Source organism: Pristis pectinata, chromosome 38 (genome assembly GCF_009764475.1).
Source record: "Pristis pectinata isolate sPriPec2 chromosome 38, sPriPec2.1.pri, whole genome shotgun sequence".
In the NCBI taxonomy this organism is placed as follows: domain Eukaryota; kingdom Metazoa; phylum Chordata; class Chondrichthyes; order Rhinopristiformes; family Pristidae; genus Pristis; species Pristis pectinata.
The window spans coordinates 1674243-1688007 of record NC_067441.1 but is presented as its reverse complement, the minus strand read 5'-3'; the positions used below and the strand labels follow the sequence as shown (position 1 = coordinate 1688007).

Here is a 13765-nt window from a genome sequence, read left to right as displayed (position 1 = left end):
TGCCCCCGCCCAATCACAGTGTCCATCCAGAGGCGCAGTGAGTGAGATCTTCAACTAGCGACAACTCGAACGAAAATACAGGGATCAGCACCAACCACTGTAGGTGGCTTTTTCCGACGTCAATAAATCCTTTGACTCCCTCGTCCGGGAACATTTAAACAGTGCTTGGATGTGTGGAGATACAAGAGACTTTAATTAAAGAGCTGTAACCTGCAGGGCTATGAACCCAGTGCAGGAAGGTGGGATTATGTTGGGACTTGTTTTTGGACTGTCACCGACATGACAGGCTGCATAACTTCCTATCAAAAATTTTCCTTAGCTTCTTGGGCAGCACAGTGACACAGTTAGTAGAGCTAGCTTCAATTGACCCGGGATCAATCCTGACCTTGGGCACTGTGTGTGTGTGTGTGTGTGTGTGTGTGTGTGTGTGTGTGTGTGTGTGTGTGTGTGTGTGTGTGTGTGTGTATTCTCCCTGTGACTGTGTGGGTTTCCCCCGGGTGCTCCGGTTTCCTCCCACATCCCAAAGATGACATGCTGCTGGTTAATTGTCCCCAGCGTGGGTTGGTGGTGAGATAATCAGGGGTTTGTTAATGGACATGCGAGAGAAAATGGATTGCGGGGAATTGCTCTCAAAGCTGGCACAAACACGATGGGCCGAATATCCTCCTCCATAATAAGGAAATAATACGAATAATGCGAAAATGCATCCCCCCACGAAACCATTTATAAGTTCGATGCTCCCGCTGTATGGGAGCTTGCTGTGCGCGGATTCCTTATTAACACATTCAATAATCTGTGGAGAACTTTGGGCTGTCGCTCTTTGTCACCCAAAGGCTTGACGTTTGGAGTGAGCCCCCTGCTTTGTCCTTGGGATGAGGGGGGCATGGACTCGGGCATCTCCCCGCTGACCCAGGGGCAGGAATTTTGCCCCATTAACCCGACCCTACAACCCACCTCCCCCGCCCCCCGGTCGCTCTGTTCCTCTCCCACTTCCTGGTTGCTGCCCCGCGCACGCGCGGAAATGTTGCTTTCTCCCCGGGGCCGCCCTGCCATTGGCTGCCGATGATGTCACCCGCCGCCCTGTCAATCAAGCCACAACAAGGGGAAGCCTCGCCGCCCGGGTTCGGAGCGGCCAGCAACCAGCTCCTGACAATCGTCGCCGCCGAGCTGAGGTAAGTGAGCTCCCGTGCAATGGGGTATTCAATTATTTGCAGAAAGAGAAGCCGATTGCATGCTTGGGGAAAATTGCTTGCAACGCTTCCACCTTTTATCCCCGGTTCAATTGTTGCACTCAGCCAATGGTGCAATGAATCATTTTGCAACACGCTGATGCTTTGCTTTTGTTTTGTTTGCAGATCTCCCTGCTAGCTGCAATCTCCGATGCCTCCGTCCCCTCTGGAAGAACATCTGGTGATACGGGTGCTGCAGAGACCCCGGTCGTTGGCGCTGCATCTCGACCAGGCGGTGTGCGGCCCGAAGGTGCCCGGCTTGGCGGAGGAGACGCTGGTGGCCGGACTCGGGCCCGAGGGGCAGAGCCCGAGGCTGCGCTGCCGGGGGCAACAAGCGGCCAGGAAGCCTCGGCTAATGCAGCAGCTGCCCGGCTTCGGGAGGAGAGCGGTGCAACGGAAAGCGGCCTTGCAGCTGTCGCCGGCCCGGGAGAGGTCGGCCTGCCCCGCCAGCCCGGCGGCCAGCAGCTGCCGGGGAAGCATGCACCCGCTGAAGTGCGGCTGCAGGGGCTGCTGGCGGCTGGTGCGCCGCGAAGACTCGGGCGCCTCCTCCCCCTCCTGCGTCCCTTGCAAAGCCGGGATGAGAGCCCTGGGCTGCGGCGGTGCATCCTCGGGGCTGCGGCGGCTCGGCTGCCTGCCCGCCCTCAGCTGCATCACCTGCGACCCGGGCGTCAGGTCGCTGGGGTCGAGCTGCAGCTTCTGTAGCAGCGACCCCATCGTGACTTACGACCCCCGGGCCGGCCAGGAGGAGGAGGGGGGCGGCCGCCAGCTCTGGCCCAGGAAGATGACCGAGTCCAAGGCGCACCAGCAGTCCGGCGTGATCCTGGACTGCCGCAGCCTGGTGGAGTACACCAAGATCCAGCTGCAGGGAGCCATGAGCCTGGGCTGGCCCGAGGGGGCGGCGCGGGGCCCCGGCGGCGGCGGCGGGAGCGAGCACGCCAAGCTCACCGTCTTCGACCTGCTCTCCAGCCGGGACGCCAAGCACTGCTGGTCGCAGGACGCCGGCCGCTCGGAGGTCCGGCCCAGGAAGGCGGGCCGGCCGGCGGCGCCGCACTCGCTGCACCTGGTGCTCAACCCGCTCGGCGCGCCGGACAAGGAGGCTCCTCCGCAAGGTAGGGGCGCCGAAGCCTGTCCCTGTCCCGGACCCCCGGCTGAGCGGGGCTGGGGATAGGGAGGTGACTGAGAGCTGATTCTGCCGCTGCCCAAACCCCTCCAGTCCCCCTCGGTCCCTCCCCCCTCCCCCTCAGTCCTGCCTCCTTCTCCCTTCCCCTCCCCCTCGGTGTCACCCCCACATCCCCCCCCCCATCCTCCTCTTTCCCCATCCCATGCACCAAACGACCTGACCGGTGGCCCCACGCGTCTGCTCCTTCCTCTGGCCCTGGCTTGCCCCTCTGCGGTGACATCAGCTGGCCTGGAGGGGGTCCCGGGGTGGGTGCAAGGGGTTGGGTCTGAGAGGGTTGAACACGTTGACCTGGGGGAGTAACAGCTGGAGAGATGCAAGGTAAAACCCTGCCCCTGGGGGGGAGAGGGGGGCCAACATCTGTCCTCCGGAAAAGGGGACTCTGGTCTCTGGTGAGGATTAACATCTGGCCCCGGGGGAAAGGGTCCAACATCTGGCCTTGACTGGGAGGGTGGCCAACATCTGGCTCCCAGCGGTGGGGAACTGCCCTCTAGTATTGGATAACACCTGGGGGCTAACATCTGGCCATCTGAATTTGAGGGGGGGACGTGTTGCCAACCATTTGGGGGGGGGGTATTTAAACCTTGCAGATTGGGTGATTGGGGCAGAACTGGCGGGGGAGATCTGAAATCGGAAGGAAGCCTCACTGAGGGCCCACAGGTGAAAGGGCATTGGCTGTGTCACCCTTGGGTGGGCAGTTCGCTGAGTGGGGATTGAGGTAGGTGTTGAAGGGTGACAGTTGCAAACGCAGCCAGAGGGATGACTGGTTTGTTCTCCCCTTTGTCTCTGTCCAGGTGACGCCAGTGAGGGTCCCGCCTCTGTTTTGGGGAGCGAGCCGTCCAGGGCGCCCGAGGCCAGGGACGCGACCTCTGAGCCCCCGGCTGGCCCGCTGACCCCTGACATCGAGAAGGCGGAGCTGAGCCCCATCCTGCCCTTCCTGTACCTGGGGAACGAGCAGGATGCTCAGGACCTGGGCCGGATGAGGCAACTCAACGTGGGCTACGTGATCAACGTCACCACCCACCTGCCCCTCTACCACGCCCAGGGGGGCGCCCTGCGCTACAAGAGGCTCCCGGCCACTGACAACGGCAGGCAGAACCTGCGGCAGTACTTCGAGGAGGCCTTTGAGTTCATAGGTGAGAGGGCAGGCAAGGGTTGTTGGGTCAAGGTCATAGAGCCATACAGTGTGGAAACAGGCCCTTCGGCCCGACTCATCCATGCTGACCAAGGTGCCCATCTAAGCTACAAACAATCTGCTGGAGGAACTCAGCATCTGTGGGGGGAGGAGCTGTTGGCGTTTCGGGTCAAAACCCTACCCACATATGCTGCTTGACCTGCTGAGTTCTTCCAGCAGACTGCTGCTCCAGATTCCAGTGTCTGCTGTCTCTGGTGTGCAGATGTAAGCTGATCCCATTTGCCTGTGTTTGGCCCATATCCCTCTAAACCTCTCCCTGCCGTGTACCTGTCAGAGTATCTTTTAAATGTCATAATTGTACCCACCTCCTCCGGCAGCTTGTTCCATTATCCCCACCACCATCTGTGGGGTACACTTGCCCCTCGGGTCCCTTGTAAATCTTTCCCCTCTCACCTTAAACCTGTGCCCTCTAGATACCCCTATCCTGGGAAAAAGACTGCATTCACTCTATCTATGCCCCTCATGATTTTATACACCTCTATAAGGTCACCCTGCTGTCTCCAACGCTCCAAGGAATAAAGTCCTAGCCTGCCGACCCCTCCCTATAACTTGGCCCTGAAGTACAGGCAACATTCTCGTGAGTCTAGGTCGCTTGCTATGCTGCATTGTGTCAGGGGGAACCAGGACGGGAGTGGTTCTCCAGGTCCTGTATTTATCTCTCAAGCAGTAGACAATCTGGGTCAAAGTCGAGTTCATAGTCAGATTCACAAGTCCATGTGTTCACAAGTGTAATGAAAAACTTCCTTGCAGCAGCATCACAGGCACATGGCATCAGATACACAACGTTCACAAGATAAAATTCGCAACATTAGTTATACAAGTAAGAACACTATTGGAACAAAGTCCATTGTAATGGAAAGAGGTCCCAGTGTTGCTGTACTGAGGCAGTGATTAGGGTTGTGCTGGTTGGTTCAAGAACGGAATGGTTGAAGGGAAGTTGCTGTTCCTGAACCTGGCAGTGTGGGACTTCAGGCTTCTGTAGCTCCTGCCTGGTGGTCACCTCCAGGATGGAGCATGTGGGTTCTTGGGTGGACTACCTGCGGCCACGAAGCAGGTGAGGGGTAGTGGGGAGTGGATGGGTGAAGGGAGGTTCTTTCTGGCTTTTTATGGACTCTTGCTGTTCCTTTCCTCCTCCCCCAGAGGAAGCCCAGGAGTCAGGGAAGGGAGTGCTGATCCACTGCCAGGCAGGTGTGTCTCGCTCCGCCACGCTGGTCATCGCCTACCTGATGAAGCACACGCTAATGACCATGACGGATGCCTACAAATACGTGAAGGGCAAGCGCCCCATCATCTCCCCCAACCTCAACTTCATGGGGCAGCTGCTGGAGTTCGAGATGGACCTCAACAAGGGGCTCACACCCCGCATCCTCACCCCCAAGCTCACCGGGCTGGAGACAGAGGTGTAGACCTGCCCTGTCCCCTCCACTTGTGAGGGGGGGTGGGGGCATCAGAGCCAGCCAGGAAGGGGGTAACTGACCCAGGAACAAAGCCTGGACACTTCACCCCCACCCCCTCCCCGCCCACCCCTCCCACCCAAGGAATCTCACACCGCGACCAACTCTAACCTGGCAAACTGCCAGCCTGCACTCTGGGACCCTGGTGAGTTCTGATACCCCCTCGTGCCATGGAGGGGGAAGAGCGTGCGTCTTCCAGGAGTTGGCGCGGGGTTGGAGTGTGTCATTTGTGTTGGGGGGGTAGTGGGGAAGGGTATTGGTGGGGTTGGGTGAGGTGAAATTTATCCTGAGACTCTTACTGTGAAAACCGGTCACACTGGACAGATGTATTTGGCAGGTGAGATGACCATCTCCCTCGGCTGGACTTGAGGCTGGGTTGGGGGGAGGGCGCTACCTCTGGTTCGAGGTTTCTGTCCTTGAGCCCCCACTGTGCTCCTGCCCTCCCCTGCACCTAGAGATGGGTTCTTTCCCCTCCCACTGCCACCCACTGAAGACGACAGTACAGCACCATCTTTCTTTCCAATACACTTCCTAGGTGGCTTCCAATGGGTGCTGGGTGGGTGGGGGGTGGTTTACACTGGCCAATGGGTGCAGGAGGGGGGTTTACACTGGCCAATGGGTGTGGGGGGAGAACACACCAGCCAATGGGTGTAGGAGAAGACGGGTGGGGGAAGAGACCCTGACCGATGGATGGAGAGGGATCAGGTTACCCCAGGTGATGGTCAACCCTGCCTGTGTTTGCAGATGGGGTGAATAGGACCCATGCCAACAGGAGTAAAGAGAAAAGGACACCCACACGAGGGGTAGGTTGGATGTCCACCATGAGGGAAGTGGGCTTGAAAGACCCTCGGGTGGCGGGGGCAGGACCCTCAGACGGGGAGAGCTCAGGGTGAGGGAGGAGCAGACGCTCTGGCTACAGTGTTCACCTGTGCTACCATCCCAAGGAGAGAAGGCTCCATCAGCACCAATCACCTGGGCACAGGCCGGACAGTGACAACATTCTCCTCACCAGCTCCTGTACATTTGATGCTTCACACCGAGTTCCTGTGGACCCTGAGGGGTACAACACTCTGCGGGGAGACGGTGGGGCCTTGGCCAGTGAACTGGACTATTCCCAGAGAGTGGACATACTCCTTTAACCATATTCACCTCAATCCATTCGCCTCGGATTCTGCCTTTTTTTTTGATTAAAGTCTTCCAGTTGCTTTAAGGAGAGAGTTTCCTAGGCACCCCAGCTTGTGGGGAAGTGAGACGCTCTTCATCAGCCTCTGACCCTCACTATAAAGGCATGAACACAGGACTGAGCAGAAACTGATGGGACGGTGCAGAGGGAGCTTCACGCTGTGTCTGACCCCGGGAGTGTGTGATGGGACGGTGCGGAGGGAGCTTCACGCTGTGTCTGACCCAGGGAGTGTGTGATGGGACGGTGTAGAGGGAGCTTCACTCTGTGTCTGACCCCAGGAGTGTGTGATGGGACGGTGTAGAGGGAGCTTCACTCTGTGTCTGACCCCGGGAGTGTGTGACGGGACGGTGTGGAGGGAGCTTCACTCTGTGTCTGACCCCGGGAGTGTGTGATGGGACGGTGTGGAGGGAGCTTCACCCTGTGTCTGACCCCGGGAGTGTGTGACGGGACGGTGTGGAGGGAGCTTCACTCTATCTAACCCCTGCCCTGGGAGAGTGTGACAGGATGATGTGTGGCCCCCATCTCTCTGACGCAGACTGCTCCTGCAGAGCCCATTCGTATCTTGCACTAGTGAACCTCCTTTGCGTGTGGGCATAGGAAGCATGTCTGGTCATTCTGCTGTGGAGGCCATTGCATGTGTACCCCAGGCTGTCCTGCACAGCTGGCTGAGCAGCAGAGGGTGGGGAGATGGCCGGGGCTGGAGAGAGATGTTGGGAGTGCTTCAGATGTCAGAGACAGAAGTGACGATATGGCCTCCCCAGTCAAACATGGGCCTGGTCCAAAGTCAGTGACTGTCCATTTGCCATAACCTACCTCCTCTTCCCACCACACACTGCGCCAAACTACATGATAAACCCGCTCACATCGGTGACCTCAGAGCCATGATCAAAGGTGAAGCTTTGACCTTGGCTAGCGATTTTTGTGTGTGTGTGTCAATCTATGTTGTTTAACTTGCTATTTATTTATTTCTACCCTTTTGGTGGTAAATTTCCATCATGTTATTTATTAAAGTTCAATTTTTAAATACGTCTGTTTGGTGAATGGTTCTTTGTCGAATCATGGGGTTCAGAAGGGAGAGGTCGGTGGGTTATAGAGTCAGAGTTATGCAGCACGGAAACAGGCCCTTCGGCCCAACTGGTCTGTACTGACCAAGATGCCCTATCCAAGCTAATCCCATTTGCCAGCGTTTGGCCCATAACCTTCTAAACTTTTCCAATCCATGTACCTGTCCAACTGACTTCTATTGTACCTGCCTCACGTCCTTCCTCTGGCAGCTCATTCCACCTAGATACTACCCTTAGTGTGTTTAAAAAAATATATAAATTACCCCTTAAGTCCCTCCTGCCTTGGGGAGGTGCAGTTAGCAGGAAAGAGTGGTGTGACCAGGAGACGGGAGTGAGGAGCCAGCAGAAGTCAATGGGACAGGTGGGCATGGGAGGAGGGAAATGAGGCAGCTCAAAGGAAGTGTGGATTGGGAGAGGGGTAATAACTGAGGAGATGAACTCCCTCAGAGAGAAATGACCATTAGATGGGTTATGAGGGAGGGCGTAAGATACAGGTATAACTAGCACCGTAGTTACTGGGCCATTGATCCAGGGGCACAAGTTCAAATCCCACCCTAGAAGCTGTAGCATTAAATTCAAGTGATTAAGTAAAGATAGAATTGAAAAATATAGTTAATTTCAATTGAGGTAATCATGAATCTACTGGATTGTTTTATTGGGGGGGGGGCAACCCTGGTCTGATATGTGACTCCAGACCCACTGATGTGGTTGACTTTTAACTGCCCCCCTCAGTTCAGGGATGGACACTAATTGCTGGAATTCTCAGTGATGTATACACCCTGGGAGGAATAAAAGGGGTTGGAAGAAGGAAGCTGGTGAGATGGAGTCAAGAATGGGAATGAGAAAAAAAACAGAAGAGCTAGAAATTCTTCACCATGTGTACGTGATGATGACAAGTCTAGTAAGGTACACAGAAGCTGGTGATACACTGATGAAAGGTTTGGGGCAAGAAATATGGATGGGGCACGAGGAAGAACTTGGGCAGTGAGAAGTAATGATCCGGGACATCCTTGGCTGAGGAAGGATCTGATACAAAATTATAAGGAGTACTGACAGGGTAGGTAGAAAGAAACTTTTCCCCATTGGGTCTAAACGAGAGGGCATGGATTTAGGGTATAAAGGGTAGGACATTTGAGGGGATCTGAGGAAGAATTTTCTCACCCAGAGGGTGGTTGGAATCTGGAACGCACTGCCTGAGGAGGGTGGTGGTTGCAGAGACTCTCACAAGTATCCAGGTAAACATTTTGAATCATCCAGGTAAAGAAGGTGACGGACTGAGTGGGATTAGTGTAGATGGGTACTTGATAGCACGGTCATGGTGGGCTGAAGGGCCTGGTTCTGTGCTGTCAGACTCCAGACAGCCCAAGGGAGATGGAGACAGAAGAGGTCTGTGCTTTCAGAGAGGACTTGCACAACACAAGGTAAATGGACATTCTGGGCCACAATGGATGGTATTGTTTAAGGGGAGCTGGCATAGACCTGACGGGCCAAGTGGCCTCAAGCTGTACAGTTACAACCCTATGATGTTAAAACATATTAAGAAGTAGTGTCCAGGGAAGAGGGAGATCCCAGGTTTTTGAGCCCATTGAACACTCCCTCCCTCCACCACCGGCGCACAGTGGCTGCAGTGTGCACCATCCACACAACGCCCCGCGGTTACTCGCCCAGGCTACTCCGACAGCACCTCCCAAACCCGCCACCTCTCCCACCCAGGACAAGGGCAGTGGGTGCAGGGGAACACCACCACTTGCAAGTTCCCCTCCCAGTCACACCCCACCCTGACTGGGAGATATCTCGCCATTCCTTCACTGTCTCTGGGTCTAAATCCTGGAACTCCCTCCCCAACAGCACTGTGGGAGCCCCTCCCCACACGGACTGCAGTGGTTTGAGGGAGCGGCTCACCCCCTCCTTCTCACAGGGGAGTTAGGGATGGGAAATGGGGTGTTAGTCGGGGGGAGGGCAGTTTGTGAAGGTGATTCGTCAGAAATCGAGAGATGATGGTGCAGATTACTGGAGATCAGCATGGATTGGGAAGATTACAATGGGGATCACCAAGGATATAAAGTTACAGGGGCAGCCTACCTGGATGAAGTTGGAGGGCTGGTCAGCAGCCAATCAGGGAGTGTGGAGATTGACCCTGGGCATGAGAGCCGAGTGTGGGAGGGAGGTGTCGAGGGCTGGACATCCATGGTGAAGGTGAGTTGGTTGGGACCAGGAGGGTGGAAACCACCAAGGTGGGGAGAGGATCAAAGGGGTCAGGGATGTACGTGGGAAGGAGATGGACCAGGGGGAGAAAGGACAGAGTCAAGGCAGGAAGAAATGAGTTCTGTAGGGCAAGAGCAATGGGTCTGCCCCCACACTCTTACTTGTGGACTTCAGGCAGGAGGCAGAGGAGGGCAACAACTCATCTGCTGGAAGAACTCAGCGAGTCGAGCAGTATGTATGAGGGGAAAGGAACTGTCGATGTCTTGGGTCGATAATCTGCCTGAGGACGGTGAAGTAGAAGCAGCCCGTGCAAGGTTGGGAGGGAGGGTCTCCCAAGGAGTTGAGAGCAGTAACTGAATGGAATGCATCAGTCGAGAGACTGTCGCCTTCACTGAATCCGAGGGTCAGGGGGCAGGGGGCGATGGATGAAAACAGATCTAGGATGGAGAGAGCACAACTGAGTTAGGGAATGAGGGGAGTGAGGTACAGAAGGGCTGTGACTGAGGCGTCAGGGACAGGCGGAGAGATGTGGAGGGTGATAGAAGGATTGGAACATGGAGTGTGAGTGAGACCGTGTGAGAGACAGCAAATGTGAATGGGATTCATGTTAGACTGGGTGGGGTACTAATGGGGGCAGGGAGTGAGGGGAGAGGACTAGACTCATTGGGTATTAAAAGATGTGGGATTAGACAGTGGGTTATTGAAGCATGTGGGATTAAACTGGTGGGTATTACAGGGTCTGGGATTAGATTGGTGGGGTATTAAATTGGTGGGTATTACAGGGTGTGTGATTAGACTGGTGGGGTATTGAAGCATGTGGGGTTAAACTGGTGGGTATTACAGGGTGTGGGGTTAGACTGGTGGGTTATTGAAGCATATGGGGTTAAACTGGTGGGTATTAAAGGCTGTGGGATTAGATTGGTGGGGTATTAAATTGGTGGGTATTACAGGGTGTGTGATTAGACTGGTGGGGTATTGAAGCATGTGGGGTTAAACTGGTGGGTATTAAAGGGTGTGGGATTAGACTGGTGGGGTATTGAAGCATGTGGGCTTAAACTGGTGGGTATTACAGGGTGTGGGATTAGACTGGTGGGGTATTGAAGCATATGGGGTTAAACTGGTGGGTATTTAAAGGCTGTGGGATTAGATTGGTGGGGTATTAAATTGGTGGGTATTACAGGGTGTGTGATTAGACTGGTGGGGTATTGAAGCATGTGGGGTTAAACTGGTGGGTATTAAAGGGTGTGGGATTAGACTGGTGGGGTATTGAAGCATGTGGGGTTAAACTGGTGGGTATTACAGGGTGTGGGGTTAGACTGGTGGGTTATTGAAGCATATGGGGTTAAACTGGTGGGTATTAAAGGCTGTGGGATTAGATTGGTGGGGTATTAAATTGGTGGGTATTACAGGGTGTGTGATTAGACTGGTGGGGTATTGAAGCATGTGGGGTTAAACTGGTGGGTATTAAAGGGTGTGGGATTAGACTGGTGGGGTATTGAAGCATGTGGGCTTAAACTGGTGGGTATTACAGGGTGTGGGATTAGACTGGTGGGGTATTGAAGCATATGGGGTTAAACTGGTGGGTATTAAAGGCTGTGGGATTAGATTGGTGGGGTATTAAATTGGTGGGTATTACAGGGTGTGTGATTAGACTGGTGGGGTATTGAAGCATGTGGGGTTAAACTGGTGGGTATTAAAGGGTGTGGGATTAGACTGGTGGGGTATTGAAGCATGTGGGTTTAAACTGGTGGGTATTACAGGGTGTGGGATTAGACTGGTGGGGTATTGAAGCATATGGGGTTAAACTGGTGGGTATTAAAGGCTGTGGGATTAGATTGGTGGGGTATTAAATTGGTGGGTATTACAGGGTGTGTGATTAGACTGGTGGGGTATTGAAGCATGTGGGGTTAAACTGGTGGGTATTAAAGGGTGTGGGATTAGACTGGTGGGGTATTGAAGCATGTGGGGTTAAACTGGTGGGTATTACAGGGTGTGGGGTTAGACTGGTGGGTTATTGAAGCATATGGGGTTAAACTGGTGGGTATTAAAGGCTGTGGGATTAGATTGGTGGGGTATTAAATTGGTGGGTATTACAGGGTGTGTGATTAGACTGGTGGGGTATTGAAGCATGTGGGGTTAAACTGGTGGGTATTAAAGGGTGTGGGATTAGACTGGTGGGGTATTGAAGCATGTGGGTTTAAACTGGTGGGTATTACAGGGTGTGGGATTAGACTGGTGGGGTATTGAAGCATATGGGGTTAAACTGGTGGGTATTAAAGGCTGTGGGATTAGATTGGTGGGGTATTAAATTGGTGGGTATTACAGGGTGTGTGATTAGACTGGTGGGGTATTGAAGCATGTGGGGTTAAACTGGTGGGTATTAAAGGGTGTGGGATTAGACTGGTGGGGTATTGAAGCATGTGGGCTTAAACTGGTGGGTATTACAGGGTGTGGGATTAGACTGGTGGGGTATTGAAGGGTGTGGGATTAGACTGGTGGGTTATTAAAGGGTGCAGGGAGTGAGGGGAATGTAAGATTAGACTAGGTGGGGTATGTTGTCTGAATCTACGTGCCTGTGATGTTGCTGCAAGCAAATTTTCCATTGCACCTGTACCTCACCGTACGTGTGCACATGGCAATAAACTCGATTTGAAAGGGTGCAGGGAGTGAGGGGAGCCTGGGGTTAGACCGGGTGGGTTGCAGCAATCTACCTGTACTGATTGGATTTACTGGGTGTTCCTGTTCTGTTGCCTGGTTACAGAGAGTTTGTTGACTCTTTAACAACATTTTTGAAGATTCCCCCAGAGCGTGAAGCAGCTGATTTTAAAAATCCAAATCTGAGAACCTTTTCCCCAAAGCTTCGTACTTCGAATAACCTGCCCAAGTATTTCTCTTTCCCATTTGGAACGCAGAACAAAACTGCAGAAATCAGAAAGAAAAACAGAAAGTGCCAAAAATATTCAGTTCAGGCACCATTCGCGGAGAGAGAAACAGAGCGAGAGAGCAGGTGTGTGCAGAGGAACATCTCCACAGATGCTGCTTGACCTGCAGAGTGTTTACAGCATTTGCAATTTATATTTCCTGTTTTCTGTCTTCTTAGATATCACTTTAAATGCATCTGGCATTAAATAAATTAGAATTAGCGTGAAAATATAAAAAGCTTTGCATTCAAATTGGGTTTGCATTAAATAATATTTGAAGAGTTTCGCATTAAATAGAATAACCCGTGTCAGAAGGTCCCAGTTTTTTTTTTGCTGCCAAGCATGTCCCAATTGAGATAAAGAAGCTGTTTGCTACTCAGCCTCAAACATTTGGGGGGAAAACTGATTTCTGTTTTGTGTATGTTAACATTAACTACAATCAGGGGGCGAAAAAAAATTCATGGAGGCCCCAGCGAGGATCGAACTCGCGACCCCTGGTTTACAAGACCAGTGCTCTAACCACTGAGCTATGGAGCCAGTTGCATTGCAGCGCTTGAAAATAGCAGCAAAAGCCGGCAGAGAGCGCAGGCTGCCTTCGAGAAATAGGATGTGACAAACCCTTACACTGAAGAGCCAGCAGGGGGAAGCCACAGCCAGATTGGTGAGATTTAAAGAGACAGGCAAGCCTGCATAACCCTTAAAGGGGCAGGCCAGTAGGCTAGGCTCATACAGGGCAGAAGGGAAAGATATTTAAGGCAGGTTCCATCAGGGACAAACCCATCAAGGGCATGGAGGCATCCTTAAAGAGATAAGTATGCAGAGATCCATAGAATGAGAGATGATCTCATTGAAATGTATAACATTCAGAAACAGAAACAACAGCTACAAGAACAAAAGAAACAGCATCAATATTACTAGCAATATAAATAAAAACATGGACTATAAAAGCAAGCTGCTGGAGGAACTCAGCGGGTCGGGCAGCATCTGTGGAGGGAAATGGACGGTCAAAGTTTCGGGTCGAGACCCTTCAACAGTCCAGACAGGAGGAAAGTATCCTTTATGTGTGAGGCAAGTATGTTTTACACAGAGGGGGGTGGGTGCCTGGAACGGGCTTCCAGGGGAGGTGGTGGAGGCAGATACGATAGAGGGGTTTAAGAAGCGTTTGGTCAGGCACATGACAGGCAAGGAACAGAGAGATATTGTCCATTTCAGGGATATGGGATTAGTTTAACTTGCCATCATGGTCGGCAGAGACATTGTGGGCCGAAGGGCCTGATCCTGTGCTGTACTGTTTTATGTTCCATGTTCTATCTACCTATGCTGTCACCTTCAGGGAT

General features: G+C 53.2%; 1 protein-coding gene and 1 non-coding gene across 2 annotated transcripts; one reads left to right on the top strand and one right to left on the bottom strand.

Moving 5' to 3' along the window:
* The first annotated feature begins 1094 nt into the window (after positions 1–1094).
* Positions 1095–7189, top strand: LOC127586952 (dual specificity protein phosphatase 10-like). Its single transcript, XM_052045002.1, has 4 exons — positions 1095–1172; positions 1356–2338; positions 3201–3542; positions 4742–7189. Exons 2-4 carry the CDS (start codon positions 1381–1383, stop codon positions 5005–5007), a joined length of 1566 nt encoding a protein of 521 aa, XP_051900962.1. The 5' UTR covers positions 1095–1172; positions 1356–1380; the 3' UTR covers positions 5008–7189.
* A 5703-nt stretch (positions 7190–12892) lies between these two features.
* On the bottom strand, positions 12893–12965 carry trnat-ugu (transfer RNA threonine (anticodon UGU)). Its single transcript has one exon. It is a non-coding gene; the product is annotated as a tRNA-Thr (tRNA).
* Positions 12966–13765: the final 800 nt, after the last annotated feature.

Coding starts and splice junctions, on each gene's coding strand:
- LOC127586952 (XM_052045002.1), top strand. CDS start 1,381: ATGCCTCCGTCCCCTCTGGAAGAACATCTGGTGATACGGGTGCTGCAG. Junction 2,339..3,200: donor CAAGGAGGCTCCTCCGCAAG/GTAGGGGCGCCG, acceptor GTCTCTGTCCAG/GTGACGCCAGTGAGGGTCCC. Junction 3,543..4,741: donor GGAGGCCTTTGAGTTCATAG/GTGAGAGGGCAG, acceptor CTCCTCCCCCAG/AGGAAGCCCAGGAGTCAGGG.